Source organism: Sceloporus occidentalis, unplaced genomic scaffold, assembly GCF_023333645.1.
Source record: "Sceloporus occidentalis isolate IW3139 unplaced genomic scaffold, rSceOcc1.0.p SCAF_87, whole genome shotgun sequence".
Classification (NCBI taxonomy): domain Eukaryota; kingdom Metazoa; phylum Chordata; class Lepidosauria; order Squamata; family Phrynosomatidae; genus Sceloporus; species Sceloporus occidentalis.
Window position 1 is genome coordinate 2,605,363 of NW_028317067.1, and position 22,397 is coordinate 2,627,759.

At 41.5% G+C, this 22,397-nt stretch overlaps 1 protein-coding gene across 1 annotated transcript; it reads left to right on the top strand.

The window, feature by feature from the left end:
- Positions 1–919: 919 nt before the first annotated feature.
- Positions 920–21,670, top strand: LOC149284917 (calcium/calmodulin-dependent protein kinase type 1B-like). Its single transcript, XM_089496076.1, has 10 exons — positions 920–996; positions 6,768–6,899; positions 15,620–15,694; positions 16,463–16,601; positions 16,791–16,914; positions 17,399–17,474; positions 18,974–19,086; positions 20,557–20,635; positions 21,150–21,237; positions 21,554–21,670. The coding sequence occupies exons 1-10, from the start codon at positions 920–922 to the stop codon at positions 21,668–21,670; spliced, it is 1,020 nt and encodes a 339-aa protein (XP_089352202.1).
- The last annotated feature ends 727 nt before the right edge of the window (positions 21,671–22,397 follow it).

The window sequence follows — 22,397 nt, forward strand, 5'->3', positions numbered from 1 at the left end:
CAGACTGGGATCAGCTCGATCAAGGCATATAAACAGACCAGTGAGTGGATACTGTCTGGGAAAAGATCAACATCTTTATCTTAATAAATGGGGTATGGGATAGCATAGCATGCATTATCCAAAGACGTAGTCTTCTTACATGCACACATATCTGTGAATTTGGTGGGGACATGTGCTTTTAGAATGGAGATATCCGGTGTCATTTCACTTTATTTTCCTAAGTGGTTTCTGAGTCATATTTATCAAGCATTCCCTTGGGGAGATGGAATAAACATTTCAAAGGACATATTTCCTGTTGGAAAAATCAGAGAAAATACGTTTTAGTAACTTTGGCATAGTGTGATACACAGACTCTGACTCCTTTGTGAAGACGTTGGCTAGGGTCTGTTCATCTGTGTCTAGTAATTGATAGTTATTGCTTTTTTTCGGAGCAGGAGGCTTCACACTTTTTTAAGTAACTATAAGGTAACATTCAACGCGGTTATATCACTGTTTACTGTTAGTAATTATCTCAGGTAATTATCTCATGAAAGCTGGAAGTAAATACATTTTTTAATCTAGGTACGCCAAACAGTAGCTGTCAATGAACTACACAGCGGTGGAACTACTTTTGGTGAACCAGATGTGAAGTACACTCCTAGGTGTCACCTAGGTGTCTTCCCAACATATTGTGTACCTCACATATTAGTTATTGGTCATACAACTAATATGAAGTAGGTGTCTTGGGAGTTGTAGATCTGTGAACACTCAAGAGCTTACCTATAATACTATCCAATGTTAATTAGAAAGGTTCTGAGAGGTTCTAATGGAAGGGGACCTAACACAAGGTTTTAAATTAAGTCAGGCCTGACTTAATCAGCTTCTCTATAATTCTTTTCATGTTTCTTCTACAGGGCAAGAGTTTAAAAGAATTACAACCATGCCTCTTGGGAAGAACGGAAAGAGGAAGGTCGAGGACATTAATTTGGTGTATGACATCAAGGAGAAACTGGGAGCGTGAGTGTCCGATGATTACATTGGGATGTATTTGCCATAAAGAGTCACTGTAATATTAGCAAAACATGTTGACATATAATCATAGAGTGGATGCGGAGAATCAGGTCATGGACACAATGTGAAAGAGGCAACTCTCCAGAGGGCCCAGCTCTCCCAAGGGCCCATAGATGCGCTCTTGCTACACCGGGTTAAGTGAGAGCACCTTGGTTGGTTTGATGTAGAGCTTGAACCCCATTTTCATGGTAAATGCCTATTGGAAAAAAATTCATTTGGTAAACACATATTAGAGAAATATTGCGGGGGGGGGGTAGGCTGTTTATTTAATTAATTTAAAACCAAGCTTACAATTAATTTCACACTCCAAAGTTGCTGACAAAGATATTTCCTTGGGAATATTAGCCATACTTATCAAGTAGGACCTGGAGTGCTTTGATGCAGACATGTTTAGTAGATAAGGGAATATGTACACCAGCGGCAGTAGTGAGCTTTAAGGTTATTTTGTTCAAAAATTTATGTTTTACACACTAATTTATGTGATATGGTTTACGGGTTAAAATAAACAATGCATATGTATTATGTGTATATTAGCTCTCTTACCTTCCTGTTCATAAGGTCTGCACGATTATTGTTAAGTTGCTGGTTGGTCCAGGCAGGCTTTTTAAGGATGGAATGGGGATAAGGTGTAGAATTTCATTGGATATACCAGGTTAGCTATAACTTACTTTCAAATTGAACATGCTAAAAATTCTCCTTTACATTACTTAAACCACTTTTGAAATGTGTAGTTGCCGAATTGTTGCTAAAAAAATTTGATTAAACAAATCAGAAGAATCTATGTACGTTTGCGACAAAGTTACAGAGAATCTATGTCCATTTGTGACAAAAAACTTTACTTTCTTTAGCAACGATGTAGGATTTTGTGTCGAAATGTAATCACTGCACACAGGAAGACCCCTTCTGTTTGCTCTACTCGGAGCAGAGGAGTTGGTCATCTACTGAACCTGCCTGCTACCCATTCTTTAGAATATATTCCTAAACATAGGTGTTTAACATAATCCCATTTCAACAAATTCATGTAGGGCTTTCATTCTAATTCTAGAATTGCAGTTTACGCAACTGGTACTTGTTTTACTGTGTGGGAGGATGTCTATGCCCCTATGACGTGCAGAATTAATTGAAGTCAGGTGTTGTGACGTTGGCACCAAGAGTAATATTTTAGGCTGCAGGTGTTCTGCGGAGAACCAAATAGGAAGCCTGTTTCAGAGTTATGATAGAGTAGGACCATGAACATTACTTGATTGAGAGAGAAGAGTTTCCCAGCATGAACCCAACAGGCCTAAGGATCTCCTAATTAGGCCAATGTTTAATGGTAGTGTGGCCTTCAAGCATTTACAAGGTTTAGGATAATCATTAAATAAAAAGAAACCCTGGGGCAATCATTTGGGGGTTCAGAAGGATGTCTCCTGCTTTTTTTCCTACTTCTGTCCTTCCATAGACTGTTTGTAGGCGTAAAGAAGCCACCTGTGTTTGATGTAGCCTATCTTTTTTGAAAAGGCTACCCTACTTCTGAATTAAATCAGACTGTCCACCTGTGCTAAAGAAACAGCCATATTGCACTGTGGGGGATACTTGAGGACCAACAATAAGGCACCCTGCTCTAGATGACCAGGTTGGAAACAGCCACATAGAACATGAAGAAGAGCAGAAAACACTAGTTTCTACCTCTGGCTGCAGGAGCAGCTTGCATTCTGCTGTCGCTCTCACGGTTACATTGTCTGTCACTTTAGATCTACTTTAACTTCCTTTATTTTTATCTTCCTTGTTGTTGTGCCTTCCTAAGAATGTCTCTAGAACATTAGGATAGACAGGCGGCAGTTATGAGGTCGGGAAAGGTAACCTGCAGTTTCTGTACAGATAATGATAAGCTCAAAGTCACACGATCCACCAGAAAACCTGAGTGCTGTAGCTTCGGTCTATACACCCAGCTTCAGTGCACTTTCCTAGTGAAAGTTCCTCATCCAATTAAAACTGTAAAGGCTGACTAAATGCCATCCTGGGGCCACAATTTATATGCATGCGTCAAGTATGGCACTAAAATTATACGGGAACTTGATACTAATTATTTCTGACTATATTCTGGACAGCTTGGCCCCTTCATGGTCACACATCTAAATTTGTTGAGCTCTATGTATCTGCGAAGGTCTAACCAGGCTCCAAGTGAAATCAGGATTTGTTCATCCTTGCTACCCTCGTCTCAAATAAATTAGCATGTTTAATACAGTAAGGGACATGAAGTCTTTAACTTGAATTATGCGCACAGTTATTATTGTAGATGAAGCAGATTTTTTTAAAAACCTATATGTATGGAATTGATGTATTAATGTTCCAGAGTCCTTCTGATCATTTATGTTACAAGGTCAGGAACTGTGTAGACTGGTGAGGGAACAAATAGAGTGCTCTCAGGGTCTCCTTGAGAAATTTATAAATACAAATATATTCTGGCTCTCTTTCTGGAGAAAGTGGTAAATTGTGTAACTTTTATGAGAGGTGAATACTTGAGTTGGTAAAAAACCTGTTGTTATTCCTTAGAACCTACTTTATGGCCCATCAAAGTCCTAAAACTGGAGTTGATCTTGCAACTCTGCTACTACTGGTCATATTTATGAAAGGAAATCTGGGGCAAACAGCATGAACATCTGGTTGGTTTACACGGTAATTTAGAACCTTGCTCCAGAAATGTACTTTATAAAATATAGCACGTCTCTGACACAAATCTTAAATGGCTTATATTCATGCAGTGCTGGGTTAAAAATGAAATTATAATCACAGGCTAGTTGCCTAGAGTTTTAGTTGTGGATTTGGCAAGCAAACAAAAGCTGTACTTTTGCAAAGCCATCTGTAAATTGAAATAGATTTGCAATTTCCAATGTGCCAGTCAAACCGAGCCTATTTTATTGTTCCAAGTTGCATCTGCCATACTGAATGCTTCTGTCTGTTTACTATGGGAGACATTTTTTCTGTAAACAAACAAGTAAAAAAAGTGTGTAGGATCTGAGAGTCATAATCTGAGGTCATACACAGTTGGTTATAAGGGATAGGAGGGATGGCACCCTTTGGCCCGGAGAGCAGGTAAAGCCAAGTGACCCCTATCGGCCTCTTGCCCCTCACCCTCAGTAACCCACATGTACTGGCAGGCATATTAACGCACACTCTCATTTTTTACACAAACTTACATACACTAACACGCATACACACTCACTCTTATGCAGAGTCTCCCTCTGTCTTACATATACACATTCATGCTCACACACACTTACACATAAACTTTCATGCGAACACACAAACACTTATACATATACATTCATGCTCCAGCTCGGACCAGCCTTTTGTGAACAATTTTGGACCGACCCAGGCCGCCCATCTTGTAAGGTTTGCTGCCCCAGAGGATCAGTCAATTTACCCTCATCCTGCATGTGTCTATACACTAAATGAACATAACGTTATATCGGATTTGTACGAACCTTTTTAACGAAAATCGTTAATTTGTACAAATCTCTGAAAAAGAGTGAAACTCTGACAAAACTATGATTAGCATTTTTTGGCAGCATTCCCAGAAAATGTGGTTAAGGTTCAGAGTAGGTACATGTGTTAAGCAGAGTCCAATAAATCTAACAGGTGCTGCTTATTAAGTATTAGCAAATGCAAACTCCACAGGAAACATCAGGGTGCAAAAGGTTTCCTACAACAAATTAGTAAAAAGCAAAACAAACACATTTTTTCCAAAATTGTTTTGTACTTTGTCCACAAGTCTATAATATATATATATAACCCACCCTGTATGAATACTACGAGGAAAGGTATCTTAACTATCCTACATTATTATTCCTTCTCATTATGTTATCTCTTTGTTATGTTGCTGAATGTCCTTAATTGGTTCAGGCAGGTGGGGGATGGCTAGTCGAAGTGAGAGAATGTCAGGGCAGAGAGTTAACTAGATAATAGTAGAATTGTGGTCTTCTGACATTTTGTATACTTCAAAGGCAGAGACCAGACCAAGATCACAAAAACTATTGCTAAATGCTTCCGAACACTGTTTGATTTCTAAAGTAGTAAGCACAGCAATCCACCCAGAGAACTTGCTTCATGAGGATATGTTGGGCTCTTTTTTTCTCCTTCTGTCCTAATTATCTCCTCCTGCCCACGTTGTGTCAGAGGAAGGGAGGGAGTACCAGCCTTCCGTGCTTAGGTGTCGTAACAAGGAGTTACAGTAAGGAGCAGATCTTCATAGGCATTTGTGAAACAAAAATCAGCAGGGAATATGTATCGAGCCCCCATATCTCTCATTCCACTACAGAAACCCAACTGATTAATCAAATCTCTCTCCTCCTCCGCCTTCTTTCTGTTCCTTCATGTCAGCCTGGCTGGGTGCCGTTGTCATTGCCCTCCTCTTCCCACGCAGTTCCACAGTCCGTGGAGATGGTGCCAGCCTTCTGGTGCTAACGAGGAGGCCTGGTAGTTAGTGAGCTGTGGTTTTGTGTGCGTGGGTTGAGGGGCATACAGTGTGTAGGTGGATGTCCCTTCTGAAAGCCTTGTGGTATCGAGACGAGCAAAGAAACACGTACTTGTAAATATCTTGCAAAACTGCAGGAACAAAACTAAACAGTCCAAATGGTTATTAGGTTATTAGCTACCGTATTTTAAAGTTTGTTTTATTTATTTTTTTAAACTCTTCCTTTGGTTTTTTACATTTCTTTGTGTATTTTATAGACATATTTGTAACTGCGCTCTTATAATACGGAAGAACACATTTCTAAGGAATAACATGATTTAGAGATTAAAGGCAAAAAATACAACAGAAACGTATACTATTATTATTATTATCTTTTATTCATATAGCGCCAACACATTACGCAATACATATATTCAAGGGGTCTGACGAGTTAGACAGACTAAGACATGCCGATAGATTAAGTGGAGAGGACCTTGCAGGTCGAAGCATTTTCTGCAAAACTCTGTTATTGGACTAAGTGAGCCTGTAGTCCAATCTTGTTCCTGCTTACCACTTCTTCAGGAAGGTTATTCAATATATATGCTACCCTTTCAGTGAAGGGATTTGCTAGAGGTCCTCAACAGCTAGCATTCCAGTCGTCGGTAACCTGCAGCATCCATGATTCTCCATCGATGTTTGGTTGGTGGAATGATGACTGAGGAAACTGAGGATGACTAAGGAAGTTCTCAAGGCCAGTATCCTTGTGGACCTCAAAGCTGGACGATGGTTTTATTTCTCTTAGGTACGCATACAGGTGATTGCCAGGGTCAGATAGGTGGGCCTCAGTACCCTAAGTAAGTAGTTATTTTATATAGTTATAGTTATAATCACAGCATTATAAAACGGCCTATAGATAATAGCTGGGAACATTTCAGGATTGACTCAGAGTCTCCGGGTCAAATCCTGCTTCCCCAGGTCTCAGGGTCGGTGTGTGGCCATGCCCTCTCATGCACATGTTCTACCCACTTTCCCTTGATCCCTGCCCATAGCCCCCCCCCAAAAAATACATCCCAGAGTTACCTCATCCACGCATGCAGTTACCCCCATTCCCACATGAAGCGCCTCCTCCAGAAGTGGGATAGCTCCGGGGAACCTGCCTTAGGAAGTTTCCAAGTAGGATTATAAAACAGTGAGTTACAATGCATTGTACGGGAAGGTCATTTACTTGATTTAATGTAGAGTGTTACATAAAGGGATTTATATTTTGCCTCCTTTTCTTTAGGGGAGCATTCTCTGAGGTAGTCCTTGCCCAGGAGAAGAACTCACAACGCTTGGTAGCCCTGAAATGCATTCCAAAGAAGGCTCTTCGTGGCAAGGAGGCCGTGGTGGAGAATGAGATCGCTGTTTTAAAAAAGTAAGAAACTGGATATTTGTGTTAATTTGCTAAATATTTGCCCATCTGTATTTATTGGTGGTTAAGTGTTTTATAAATAAATTGAGCATGAGTGCTTCCTTTTTCCCTGCAGAGTATGTGCAAACACAGAATGCCACCATGCGTTTGCAAAAAGTGACATCACTAAAATGTAAAGAAATGATGCAGCAATCATATGTATTAAAGTGTACATGATGGCTGGAGAGTCCCTTTAATAGAACTTTAGATCCACGGCAGCAGAGACTCCACCGTTCTGAATTCTGCTTGTATTTATAAAGAATTGCCGCCTCTAGCCATTAACCCCTTAAGGACAATGGGCGGTCCCTAAACCCATTGAAAACAATGCCTTTTGAGCCCGTACATGTACAGGCTTTGTCATTAACAGGTTAATAACAGCTCTTTGTGGATTCTTTGTTTGACGCTATCCGCAATCGGTGGTGCTGGACTGCCGCTTGCCCGCTGACTGCTACCTGTAGCATCCAGTTCTGATGCACTCCCTCCTCCCGCTTCATAGCTATACCACCGAGACACTGCATACTGATTATAAATCTCCTCACGTTTTTATGTACACATAATCGTCTGCTGAGATGTAGGATGCGGTATCGCAGCCCGGTCCATGATGTCAGCCTTATACACGGATTGCTCGTGTTTGCAGAGCTAAGCTGCAGGTCTTCGCATGCCCTCTCTCTCATTGCCAGTTCTCCTTTGCAAAAGGTTTATGAAGTAAGGAATTTAAGGGGTCCATCTATCAGCCCCTGAACCTTAAAACCTCAATTTTATCCGTCAGACAGCAACGTATTTGAGGATTTAGTTTAGGCATACGGCAGAGATGAGATAATCTACTGGGACATATTAGAGGCAGAGATTGGACAAGTCTAGCCAGCATGGATAGGCAGCCTCTGGCATTCCAGCTGTGGTAGGCTACACTCCCATGATGCTTAGCTGCACATACTGGCAATCCATCATGGGAATGCTAGTCTGCAGGTCTTGTTGTGCCCGAGGCCACATATTCCCATGAGCCACCATTAAAACTACAACAAAGATGCTAGAAATATGGGTGTGGGATTAACACAATGCCCCGGTCTGATAGATTCACTAAAGTGTGAATGGAGGATTCATGCAAAACACGTTCCTCAGATAGCTGCACAGAGCTGCTTGTAAAAACTGCACTCAAAACATCTCAACTACCCCATAGGCGTGTCACCAGAAAATGACTGAGGCATAATTTATGACTGTCACTCGCTCAAAGGACACAGATAGCCCCTTCAGGAAGCTGCCTCCAAGAACTGCACCGATCACAAGCTACAAATAATCCCTGCTTCCTGGTTTCTTGTAACTTCTATGGCTGGGCCTGGAGAAAGTTAAACTTGCAGTTACAGTTCTATGGAGTGTATGCAAGAGAGTAACTTCACTGCAGAGTGTTCTTAATATTTCGGGGCTTACTTCAGTACCGTAGAAGCATTTCATTTTAACCCTATGGACATACATGTACGTCCTGAAAAAAGCATCCAATAAAGCCCTTTGGGATGTACCAGCAAGTGCTGGTAATTACACTTGGGCACCAGGGGGCTCTTCGTGTTCGTCTTCGTGCTCGTCTTCGGCAAAAAAAAAACTTCGTATTCCGCGAATATTCGCCTGGTCCTGTCTTCTCTTCGGGCGAATATTCGCGGACATTCTTCGTGCTCGGGTTTTCTTCGTTTTCCCCGGTTAAGGGGTTAAAACGGGGTTAAAGCCGCTCTGGCGCCAGGAGTTTAAATGTCCGTATGAGCAACTCTATTGGTCGTCAGCAGGGGGCTCGTCTGCCATTGGTTGATGGCAGACGAGCCCCCTGCTGGCGACCAATAGGGTCGCTCGTACAGACTGTTATACTCCTGGTGCCGTAATTGTTCGGCAGATCCCGCTGGTCTCCCTTTTCTATCATTTATTAACTGATAGAACAGGGAGACCAGTGGGATCTGCCGGGTAAGTTGCAGCATTGGGATTTTAAAAGTCTGTACAAGCGACTCTGTTGGTCGCTCGTACAGACTTTTAGGCTCCTGGTGCTGTAACTTACCCGGCACATCCCACTGGTCTCCCTGTTCTATGAGTTAAATGTCCGTACGAGCGACCAATAGAGTCGCTCGTACGGACATTTAACTGATAGAACAGGGAGACCAGTGGGATGTGCCGGGTAAGTTACAGCATTGGGGTTTTAAAAGTCTGCACGAGCGACTCTGTTGGTCGCTCGTGCAGACTTTTAAAACCCCAATGCTACAACTTACCCGGCACATCCCACTGGTCTCCCTCCCTGTTCAATTAATTAAATGTCCCTACGAGCGAACAATAAAGTCGCTCGTACGGACATTTAACTCTGTACAGGGAGGGAGACCAGTGGCATCGGCAGGGTAAGTTGCAGCATTGGGGTTTTAAAACCCCAATGCTGCAACTTGCCCTGCCGATGCCACTGGTCTTTAACTAATTGAACAGGGAGGGAGACCGATGCCACTGGTCTCCCTCCCTGTTCAATTAGTTAGTCCGTGCCGGGTTAAATGTCCGTACGAGCGACCAATAAAGTCGCTCGTACGGACATTTAACTCTGTACAGGGAGGGAGACCAGTGGCATCGGCAGGGTAAGTTGCAGCATTGGGGTTTTAAAACCCCAATGCTGCAACTTGCCCTGCCGATGCCACTGGTCTTTAACTAATTGAACAGGGAGGGAGACCGATGCCACTGGTCTCCCTCCCTGTTCAATTAGTTAGTCCGTGCCGGGTTAAATGTCCGTACGAGCGACCAATAAAGTCGCTCGTACGGACATTTAACTCTGTACAGGGAGGGAGACCAGTGGCATCGGCAGGGTAAGTTGCAGCATTGGGGTTTTAAAACCCCAATGCTGCAACTTGCCCTGCCGATGCCACTGGTCTTTAACTAATTGAACAGGGAGGGAGACCGATGCCACTGGTCTCCCTCCCTGTTCAATTAGTTAGTCTGTGCCGGGTTAAATGTCCGTACGAGCGACCAATAAAGTCGCTCGTACGGACATTTAACTAATTGAACAGGGAGGGAGACCAGTCTCCCTCCCTGTTCAATTAGTTAGGGGTTAACTTTTTTTTAAAGGGTTAAGGGGCCGTGCAAGTGAGCCTATTGGTCGCTTGCACGGCCCTTTGACCTATGGATTTCTGCTCCCGTTAACCCCTTCGATGCTGTGTTAACGCAGCATCGAAGGGGTTAACGGGAGCGGAAATCCATAGGTTCGCTGTCAGGGGCTACAAAGACCGTGCGAGTGAGCGTATTGGTCACCTGCAGGGTCTTTCTCTGGCATCAACCAATTGGTTGATGCCAGAGGAGGTCCCTGTAGGTGACCAATAGGCTCATTCGCACTGCCCTGTAACCCGTGACGGCGAACCTGCGCATTTCCACTTCCGGGAACTGCCGCGATGCCGCGAAGCCGCGAAGACAAGACAAGGTAAGATGAAGGGGGGGAATGGTAGACGAAGACGAAGACAATCACGAAGATCTTCGTGGTGTGTGTCTTCGTCTTCGCCTACGTTTTACCGCCGCCGTCTTCTCTTCGGCGTGTCTTCGGAACGAACACGAAAACGCACTCTTCGTGTTCGTTTCCATGTTCGCCCGAAGACGAATGCACAAGTCTACTGGTAATCCATTACATAAGGAATGCCTGATCCCGGGATCGGGAATTTCCTTTTGGGAGACATCACTACTGGTGTCAACCAGAAGGTCAGCAGAGGAGAGGATATTCCCTGCAGGGTCTGTGTATCTAGGCCCTGCAGGGATATCCAATCACTCCCCTACTGGGCGATCACGTGCATTGCAATCCCTCAAAGCAAGTCTATGGAGACTTAGTTGGTGATCAGGGAAGAGAGTGATAAATATTGTTTCTCCCTCCCACAAGTGGAAAAAGTTAAATAATATATATATATTTTCATTTTTTTTCAAAAAAAATTACTAAAAATAAAGGATACAATCAACAAAAAGTGAGCTAAATGATGTCATTGTGACATGCTGAACATACATTTGGTCATTGTTCAACAGGGAAGTGTAGAAAACTATTTTTTTTTTAGTTTTTTTACATACTAGCACACAATTATTATTTTTTGCATGTTTCTATGGTTTCAACTGACAGCCCTATTTGTTCTGAAAACAAAAAGTATGTGTAAGATGTTAAAATGCCAAAAAAGCTCTGGGACATAAGATACCAAAACCCCCTAAAACTGAAGTTTTTTTTTAAAACTTTTTAATATTTTTTTTCTTGTTCCCTAACCTACACTTCTTACCCAACTCCCTCTAGCCACCTACCAAAGTACCCTGCCTGCCTGCTGGCAGCCCACTGGGCATCTGCTGGATGGCCAGTCCAGGCCTGACTGTGATACACTCTTGTGCGGCCAACATTAGAATCAGAGGAGAAAAGGCAGGAAGAGAGATTTGGGTCCCGAGGAGAGACTGTTGCTCCTAAAGAAGGACATTTGGTAGATATAATCTGACATAAAACAGGCACTCATGAGGCTTCCCAAGTACTCAACTGTGTTATGTCAGAACGTTTGCAGCGATATATTTTGCTTATACATTTGTCCAAGAATAATCCTGCAAATGGAAGACTGGAATGTATATTAATATGTTCTCTTCCATTTGTAGATACACGCAGAACACAATGTATGTAGCAAAGCTCAATTTATAAACTGCATTTCTTTTATAAATCAAAATGTCAAGGCAACGAGCAGCCCTTTAAAAGGATTACATAGAAAACTGTTTTCAAGCATTTTAATTTACCAAGATGGTGGTAGAGAAATTGAAAAGCCTCCCATCAGAGGTGGTAGATACAGTGAGTGGATTTAAACATGCATGGGGTAGGCAGAAAGCTATCCTAAATCTAAGACGAGATCAACGACTGATTAAGGTCTCTACAGTTGGGAAAAATGGGCAGATTATGTGTCTGAATGGTTGTTATCTGCCATCAAGTTTCTATATTATATGAGAAATAATTTAAGGTTTTACTCCGAATTCCTCTCTCATGTGTCAAGAACATAACAATCAAATGTTCTATAACTGGTACAGAGATAATGGGCGACATTCAATGACCCATGTAAACATTAATTGGTGTTAAAGGTGTTTGAAAATGAATGCTTTGTAATTCGGCTCGCTGACTGAACTCGAACATGCGCGGCCAGATTCCAGACGGCAAACACAAAAAAAGCTACTATTGAAAGCAAAGGAAAATTTCTGTTAAGTAATTGAATTTTGTGCGCACAGTGTAGGCTATTACAAAAAACACTATATAGAAATAAATGTAATACAAAATTAAACAAGCAGGTGAAAACACAATATATTAGTGACAATGTATCCATTTGAACACCGATACAGATTTTATAATATATCGGTTGTTTATTGGGCTAGAAACATAGAAACTTAGAATTTGATGGCAGGCAGGAATCGTTTGGCCCATCCAGTCTGTCGGTTTTTCTTGATGTGAAGACTCAAACCTTAATCAATATTTGGTCTTGTCTGACATTCAGCATAGCTTTATGTCGATCCCATGCATGTTTAAATTCCCTCACTGTATTAGCATTTACCATTTTGCTGGGAGGCTGTTCCATTTATCTACCACACTCTCAGTAAAGTAAAATATCCTTACATTACATCTAGACCTCTGACCCTCCACTTTTAGACTATGACCTCTGGTTCTAACATTTCTCCTCCATTGAAGTAAATACCGGTACATTTAACCCTTTTGCAACATAGGGCGCACTATTACATTCTTGGAAACAAGCCCTGGGTAACCAAGGACCTAATAGTATGTCTCATGGTTTCTGTACCAGCAATGCCATGTCCCCTCTGATACACAGGAGATCAGGCCTAGGGTCACCCCTGTCAGCAGGAGTTAGCATCACTAGCTTCCTGATGACTGACCCAATGTCAGGATACCAGAGAATGCCCAAACAAAGGTTTTAGGCGTTCTTTACCGACGGTGTCAATCCGGACAGCACCAGAAACAACATTAAATCGAAAAAGAAAATGAAAAAATAAACCATGACATCATAAGGGGTACCATCCAGTTTGAAAAAAGATCCCTGAGGTCATTAAAGACGTGAAAGGGATCTCCAGTCCAAAAAAGTGTGAAAAAATAAAAATGGAAAAAAATGTAATGTCCAAACAACTTGTACCCCTCCCACTAGAACTATACATAAAAAAATCTTGCACCAAATCCTTTCTTGTGCCAATCCAAGAGCATTTTACTCCGTTATAAAAGTAAAGACCAGATCAATGTGTGTGTGGAAGAGAGAGGGAGGAAGAGAGAGAAAGAGAGAGGAAGAGAGAGAAAGAGAGAGAAAGACAGTATGAGAGTATGCGAGGAAGAGAGAGAGAAAGGAAGAAAGGAAGAGAGGAAAAGAGGAAGAGGGGAAGAAAGAGAGGAAGAGAGAGAGAGAGAGGGAGGAAGAGAGAAAGAGATGAAGAGTGGAAGAGAGGGAGAGAGATATAGAGAGACAGAGAGGAAGAGAGAGAAAGAGGGAGATAGAGTGGAAGAGAGAGAGAAAGAGAGTGAGAAAGAGAGGAAGAGGGAGAAAGAGATGAAGAGAGAGAAAAGAGAGGAAGAGAGAGAGAGAGAGAGAGAGAGAAAGAGAGAGATATCCCTTAGTTTTAACTGATAATGTTTATCTGGCGAATCTTTTACCATTTGAGCAGCCCTTCAAAATGTCAATATGCTTCTGGGGAAGAGGTCTCTAGAGCTGTGATTAAAGCAAATGCCCACAGTATACTCTGCAGTAGCTATATATTCTATGTCAAAATCGCTCTACCATTAAAAAATATTACCCAAACACTCTTTTATTTTGCTGTTATAAAAAAAGAGCCACACTCAATGTTTGGTCTTATCTTAAAGATGTCTCTACTAACCATTCTGTTTTGGATTTTCCTGTTTCCTGTTTTTTTTGATAAATGTATCAGTTGCTAACAGTTGATGAGATGCACACATGACTATTTGCATCAAAGGATGCATCCAGCGAGCAAACTGGGCCCATGTATGTCATTACTAAATCAATCACATTGAGTACACCTTCATTAATCTCCTCACCGTGTATGGGTTGGACAATTTCGATGCAATTTTGCAGAAGATGCCAACCCTGTGACATTCATAGGCCGTTTTAATAATATTATAGAGGGATTTGCTCAAAAAAATCCTAAATCACGATCAGCCTTGGTAAATTGCTGTTATTTTGCAGAGGAAAATGCGTCTTCATACTTACGTGACACGCAAGCCCCGCTCGCATCATTGGGCCGGGGGATTAAAGTAAATCACTAATATTACGTGTCGGAAGGAAAGGGCTGTTTCGTATCCAAGTTTGACCCCTCTGAGACACAGTAATAATACGCTGAGTATCTGAGACCCAGCAGGGGGTTTATTCGTCTTGCACACTGCAGGCATCACAGGGGGAAATTGTCACATTTAAACATCTATAATTTATATTCTTCATAGATATAAAACACTGATCTGGCTTCATGTGACCTAGAAGCAAAAGGAGTGAGCGGTGCTTTGGCCATCTGGAATTTTTATGAGAACAAACCTTTTTATTTAATAGTAAACATTGTATGGATAGTTTAAAGATGGAGCTGCCTCTGGACTCACGAACAGTCATTCTTCGGCACGGAGGAAAGAAAAAACCTTTGTATATTGAAGGAAATCTCTGGGGAGCCATGGCTTGAAGAACTGCCCCTCCCTCGGGACACTAAGAGGCTAACTCTGACTAGAACTAAAATGTAAAGAATTTTTTAATGTCATAGCAACAAGAAATACGTAGATATGTTGACAGTCTTCAAATCTGTTGATGGAAACCTGACGCTCTGTGGATGTCTTTGCCGGGGAGCCGACACTCTGCAGATCATTTTGTCAGGTAGCCAGCTGTCTTGAGATGGTCCTTCAAAACTGTTTGCCCAGATTTTAACCATCATTTGTATCTGGTTTGGCCCACACTGGCATTGTAGAGCCATACTGAAATGTGTGGCTCCTATACAGACGAGAAATGCGTTGGGGTGGGATAAGGACAGAATACAAATATTTATCTAATATTCTATGCTTCTTTCGTAAAACATATTTTGAAAAGATGGAAAATGCTTTAATGCGTGAAAAAAATATACATATGTTTCAAGCCAAAAAAGTGTGGATCAAGGTGGTTCTGCAGAGCCTTTCACAGAATTTCGCAGAATTAAGGAAAGTCCCTATTATAGAAGAACAGGACTGTTCTGAAGATCGTATGTGCTATTATTCCCAGAGACTGGCGTTTGCTGGTTTCAATTAACTCCAAAAAAAACCCTCCCCTTATCTTGTTTTCTTTGTGGTGGGAAAAAAATCTACTGTGATTTATACCATCACAAGAACTTTTCAGATCAAAATTGAATCTGCTTGGCATTTCTATTACTTTTTTTTAATACTTATGCCCAAAATAAGAACTTTTACTGTTGCTATGGGAACCTCAGAACTCTTCGCTGCTTCCCCACCACATCTCTCCGATGTCCATCTTCCTTAAAACCACCCACTGGTAAATTAGACATATTCCTTTTCACAGATGTCTATATATTCCCACACTGAAACATTGTAAAAAAGGTGGGATATTTTATCAAATGTTATTATTCTACCAAGAACATCAGAAAACCCAATAGCATTTTCTCAGTTGTGAGAAAAAAATATTTAAAAATATGTTTCTTTTCTCTTATAGGATTAATCATAAAAACATTGTTGCCCTGGAAGACATTCACGAGAGTCCTACCCACCTTTACTTGGCAATGGAGCTGTAAGTCTCATAGATGACATTATTTCATATAAACATACCCGAGAAGGATTTGATGCGAATTTCATGATTTTTTACATTACGATCTCAAGGACACATTGTCTGGAGGGGATGACTTCATATTCTGCATTAAGTGATGATAAATAAACCTTCCAACTGAATTAAAGATATCTATTAGTTCTGAGGAATTAGGATTTATCCAATGATCAGTATTAGTGAGTTACCATTGATAAGCTTCTACATAGAATCTTCATGATGGACAATTAAAGGCATAATGTTTACTAATATCAGGGTCAACCCATTTACAAAGCTCCTAGTTATGCAGATGAACACATTAGATCAATTGGAAATCTCACCAGTATACTGACATCTAGTGCAGGTATGGATAGAGTGCATGTGAACTCTAAGTCCAAGTGGAATAGAGATAGCATTCATTTGGTGAATTTGAGGTGGGTAAAAACATAAACCTGCCAATTGCTGGACCTGTCTGATAGTAGTGTCCCCTGTTCCTAAATGAAAGCCCTACAGTTGGTAGTCTCAGTTCCTTTTCAGTTGCTGCGATATTCTGGCCACATAGCTCTAATTCTCTTGCCCACTTATTTAAAACTCTCTCCACCAGCCTTTTTCTCTCAATCATTCCCAGCCACCTTTTACGAAATCTCTCCTATTGAATGATTCAGACTGACTCTGGAGCCCCATCACCCATAGTGATAGAATTCATTACAAGACTTTCTGTGCCAGTCCAAGTCATTCCTTATCCATATCTCATAGTGTCACGGGTGGAGAGCTATTTGACCGCATCATTGAACGTGGATATTACACAGAGAAGGACGCCAGCCAACTAATACGCCAAGTCCTGGATGCTGTCCAGTACCTCCACAACATGGGGATTGTTCATCGCGATTTAAAGGTACTGGAAAGTAGGGAGGGCATAGCTGGGCTGCCAAAGCTGGCTGAACATGGAGGTCTGTCAATCAGGCTACGGTTCTACTATCAACAAAGACATGTGATGAAGGGGGATACTGGTATAAATATTGGATAACCTAATTATCTGCCACCTCACCTTTCTCTTTATCATTTTACCTGTCTGTGCTGGTAGCCTGAAAATCTCCTCTACGCTACGCCCTTTGAAGAATCCAAAATTATGATCAGTGACTTTGGCCTGTCCAAGATTGAAGATGGTGGAATGATGGCCACAGCATGTGGAACACCAGGATATGTTGGTAAGGATAAGTGGAACAAAATTGCATTCGCTTCCTTGCCCCCACCCAGCCCATTTGACATGTTTGTTGGACAGCTGAGTGGGAAAGAATAAGAAAGAAAATGCAATGCAACAGTTCCTAGTGGTCTACAAAGAACTGGTGATCTGTGTCACAATATCATTTTATAGTTACCCTAGTCTCTGATTGTGCGGTCCTTTGAGAGGGTAGGAAAGAGCAAGTTGAAAACACCAAGAAATTAGGTCATGGGGGGCTCAGACACTATATACCCCTGTGTAGACAGATGACACCCAAGTCATCTAGCTGTACATGGAGCTGTGTAAGAACTCCAAGAGAGGAGTGAGGCACACAATGGGGTAGGCCCATAGCTGCGGCTTGGTTCAGAGACAAGGTGATCTTTGTATAAACAAGGGCAGACATGTGCATATGTGTTCAATGTCAAACCTAAGAGTATTACTGCATTACTTATCTCATGCACCTTTCCCAGCTCCTGAGCTCTTGGAACAAAAGCCATATGGAAAAGCTGTGGATGTTTGGGCTATCGGAGTCATCTCTTATATCCTGTAGGTATCTACACCTCTTTTATCCATCAAGGCAATAGGGAAACTATATCCTTCTGATGACTAGCATATTGTATTTTTGCAATATATGTAAATGATGTTTCTTAGCATGACACAAGCTTAAGTTTAAGATAACTGCATGTGTGTAGTACCACATTTATGCATGCACAGTGGCATGCCCCATGAGACAAACATGGGGAAAAGGTTCCTTCAACAAAATGTGGTGGCCAAGGAATTTAGAGTTTCTGCTTCTCTCCTGTAGGTGAATATATTTCTTATGTAGAAGGCATCAAAAAGTCTTCCTTGAGCATTAGCAGAATGTAAAAATATGAATTCTTCATCCCTGTTTCTATTCCTGACAACTGGTGTTTTAACACCCTTTGATAGAACAAAATCTGATGATGATCATGATTTCAGTGTCATCTAAATGTCTTATGATGTATAGAGTCAGTATCTAACTTGTTAAATGCCTACATTTGATGATGACATATTAGCATTGTTTTGTGGTATGTCTAGTAGGCAGTTATAGAAACCCAGAGGTTCAGTAAAGTTAAAGCTTCTGTGCAAGCAAAAAGAGTTAGATAAATTAAATGATAATTAATCAATAATTGTATGTGGTATTATCATGACCGGGAACTCTTAGGGGATATAGCCAGACTGATCCCAGGAAGGCAAAAGATAAATGTTTTCTATAGCATATTACCATTAGTTAATTACAACTGCTGCAAAACAGATCAATAGAACAACGTCTGCAGAAGGCTGTGTTCATAACAGCCGATGGTCATGAGGGAAATGGCTTTAAAGTGGACCTGCCATTCAACTCAAGGGCTTTTTTTCAGATGCTGGTTGCCATGGGAGTAGGAACCCCTCTCACTCCTTCTCACTATCTACCCGCTCTCACTATCTACCCCCTCTCCCCATGCTCACTATCTACCCCATCTCACTATCTACCCCCTCCTCACTATCTACCCCCTCCTCACTATCTACCCCATCTATCTACCCCTTCTCACTATCTACCCCCCCTTTGTAGTTCATTTACCATGCTGAAGTCCTGTGGTGGGAGTGTTAAGTCTCTGTATCGCTGCCCTGCCGCGGTGCACGCGGCTTCACTGCTGAGCGCCGGCATATGACGTCATATTCCGGACGCTCAGCGTGAAGCGCCGGCACCAAGACGGCACTCCCACTACTGCAGTCAGGGCAGCGCTGAGGCGGGGGTGGCAGGGAGCAGAGAGCAGGGGAGACTCTTGCGGCTCTGGGGGGAATTTTTTAATTATTAGTCCCCCCGCATGATTTACTGAGGGGATCTGTACCCCCGCCCCCCCAGTTCCTATACCCATGCCGGTTGCACTGTATAATGTAATAAGCTGCACAATTGTGGCATCCACCGATTTAAATGGCCCCAATAATATAGTGCTGACAAAATCTTTTAGTATGATTGAAAATCAGATCAGAATAATTGGAAATGTGTAAAGAAAATCTAATGTGTTTTGGATGTTTTTTAGGCTCTGTGGCTATCCCCCTTTTTATGATGAGAATGATTCTGAGCTTTTCAACCAAATCCTGAAGGCAGAGTATGAATTTGACTCTCCATACTGGGATGATATTTCTGAATCAGGTATGCACTCGTGACTAGAAAACCTCTTTGATTATCAGCCTCTGGTACCTGGTTATATGGAACTCGCATTCCATAGAAATGATTCATTAAAAGGTTGCTCCCTTATTATACCAACAATCTGAGACTAGGCGCTTGATATTTCTTTCATCTAAAGTCATAGGCAGTTTTTCCACAAGACCGTTTTTTCCTCGAGCCAAATGATTTACACGCATTAGGCGCAAGCTGGAGGAAACCTTTCTGTTTGCACCCAGTGCCAAGAAAATTTTCTATAACGAAGGATGAAGTTTGAACAAGAAAGAGACCTTTCAACCAAAAAAAGTGTACATGGAATAATGAGTTCCCCTGAGAATAGAGAGGTCCAGCATTATTAGCTTAGAAAAATTCTGTTTCGGGAGACACAGGCTGAAGAACGTCGTGGAGAACATACTGTGGGGATTGCAGAAAGATTTCAAATTTACATTTTGTTTTATGCAATCTCAAAGCCTACTTTTATGACTTTTTATATCCTTGGGAATCTTTCAAAGCCTTTTTAGCTCAGTTATGTTCTTTAAAACTGTTTGACATTGTATATACACATAGCAGATATACAGATATACAGACTACCGGCAGGATATGGAATGTCTACATTGTTTTATTGGTTGGATGGTGTTCTGGTTTGGAACATCGGCATACAGATACAAGCTTTTAAGATGTTATATGCCTAGAAAAATGTTTGATTACATTAAGCTTGGCCACCACGCTCCATTTTCTATGTTATACTTGAAGTTTAGCAGTCTTTGAAAAGTGCATTAATAATAAATTCACAGGAAATAGTATTACAAAAAAAAAGAAAATACAGGGACGGGTGGGTAAATGTTCGGGGTAATAGTACTGGATCTTTGTTAAGTCTTCAGATCCTGATCATGAGGTCTTAATCCTGATGGGAATTAAACAGTTTTATCTTGTTATTATATACTTGATGTCAGTATAAGCTCCTTGGAATCTGATTTAAGGTTCCACAAACTATCAATGAGTTGAACATGTAAAGTTCAGCTTTTGTTCATCCAAGCTGAACCTACACTAAGAGAACTAATGTAATTCAGCATCTAAAACCTACTGACCCTATCAACCCAATTAGTGGACATTTCAGTTTGTAGTTACAGACACAATCGAAGACATTGCATTAGTAAATAGGATTATTTCCTCTTTAAAGCAGATTTGTCCCAGCCCCACACCTTGTGTGTATATCATGGAGAAGGCTACCTTAATGCTTTTTCGAAGAACTGCTTGATTATCCCTTCCATTATCTTATTTTTGCCCTATTGTAGCTGATTAGTTCAGGCAGTGTCTATAGTGGTGGGCTGAGAAGATGGTAGAGAACTTCTGGACATTGATTAGATAACGCTGGCTCTGCCACTCACAGATAGATCTCAGCTTCCATTAAAGGAGTCAGGGTTTGTGTTTCTTGTACAAATCTTCTTTTTTTTCTAGCCAAAGATTTTATCCGACACCTTCTGGAGAGGGAGCCGGAGAAAAGGCTGACGTGTGAGCAGGCTCTGCAGCACCCATGGTGAGAACAGGTTGAGATGTCATCTGCTGCCATACATCGCAGGAAGAGGATATATATTAGAGAAATTGGACAAGGAATGCATTCCCCATAGAGTACCCGAGAGTAGAGTAGTATCTTTAATATATTTAGTTTGGACTATACATTAAAATATGGTGCATTCAATATTTTTTATATAAGCAAACACCCTTACATTACAAATTTGGTCACATAATTTAAACACATTTTTAGTAAAATTAATTTATGTAAAGAAACCAATATTGATCCTACGGGGTATGGACACTATGAGAATTGGGGAGCTGCCTCTCTTGCCCCACTCATTGCCATGAGTTTGGTCCAATTGAATCAAAAAGCTTTTTTTCCCAGAGAAAAATGATTTGAATTTAGCGGTGACATACTTTTGGACAATGCCAATATAACTGCTATGACTTCTGAATGTTAAATAAATGAGGTTTGTCTTGGAACAGAGAATGATGTGATTGAAACTCAGACAATGTGACCTTTGTAATTTCTGCAGGATTTCTGGGGACACTGCGCTAGAGAGAGACATCCATGGATCAGTTAGCGAACAAATTCAGAAAAATTTTGCCCGGAGTCAGTGGAAGGTGAGATGAGATCATACATGGGTTGGGAAACAACAGCTCTTTAGATGTTATGAAACTACAGATCCCATGATGCTCCAGTAACATTTGCAAGACCAAGATTTGCTGCAAAACGGGGGCCTAATCAGACAGTTACAAAGACCAGCCCATTTACAATATGGAAGTCTGTGTCTAGCCTCCATAGCATGCTGTACCTGGTGCCATGCAGTTTTTTGAGAGAAATGTCAGGATATGACGTTACTAAGATACCTTAGCACTGGGAATCAGTCTAAAATTTCCTTACTGATCACTTGAATCTTGTTTATTTAACATTGAACAGAGGGCATTCAATGCAACATCTTTCCTACGTCACATAACCAAAATGGGACAAAGTGCTGAGACTGAAACAGAGGAGAACCCCGGAGAAGCTGCCCCAGAACAAAAGGACAAGTGGTGATGGGAGGTGAGATGACTTATACATCCCCAATATAGTATAACAGGCTTAGTATTGGATGCCCAAAAGCTTGGTGGGGTTGTGGCCAGTTGGCGATCACCTCTGGCTATGGTTGCATTTTTGTGACGGACACATATCCATTTTACATGTTGGAGACCAGCAATGTATAATGCTGCCCTGGAGTATGTGTGATGTACCCCTTCTGAGAGTTTATACATCCCACATGCTGCATACACATATTAATGGATGTTATTTCTCCTTCTTAAAGAAATACTATATGGGGATTTGAGTGCTTAAGTTTTCTTAGAGTGTTTGCTTCTTGAGTTAAGCAGGTATTCCTGCTTCTCGTAGTCTCAGGTAATATATGATGGAAAGCCTTGTTGGTACTATGGGTTCCCCATGGGAAATGTAGCTTTTCAGTAATTCCTTGAGTCTATTTCGCCCTAATACCAGGCTTATTAACAGTTGGCACAGGTCGGTTTGTGGCCGTACCACTAACCTCTTTTATCTTTTTGTTATTTTACAGATGAAAGTGGATGACGCTTGGAGTACCCCGCAGCTGGGATCTCCATGTCAGGCACTACACCCTTGCATGAGCTTGTGGTGACACCTGTCTGCATGATGCCTTCAGCGGCCAATGGCTGTTCTTCCCTTAGCCCACCACGGCCACCCTCAACTCCCAGCCCCTCCAGCTGGCCCCAGTTTTCAATGTGGTACAGAAGGGAACATC

Coding starts and splice junctions, on each gene's coding strand:
- LOC149284917 (XM_089496076.1), top strand. CDS start 920: ATGCCTCTTGGGAAGAACGGAAAGAGGAAGGTCGAGGACATTAATTTG. Junction 16,915..17,398: donor TGGAACACCAGGATATGTTG/GTAAGGATAAGT, acceptor CACCTTTCCCAG/CTCCTGAGCTCTTGGAACAA. Junction 17,475..18,973: donor GGAGTCATCTCTTATATCCT/GTAGGTATCTAC, acceptor GATGTTTTTTAG/GCTCTGTGGCTATCCCCCTT.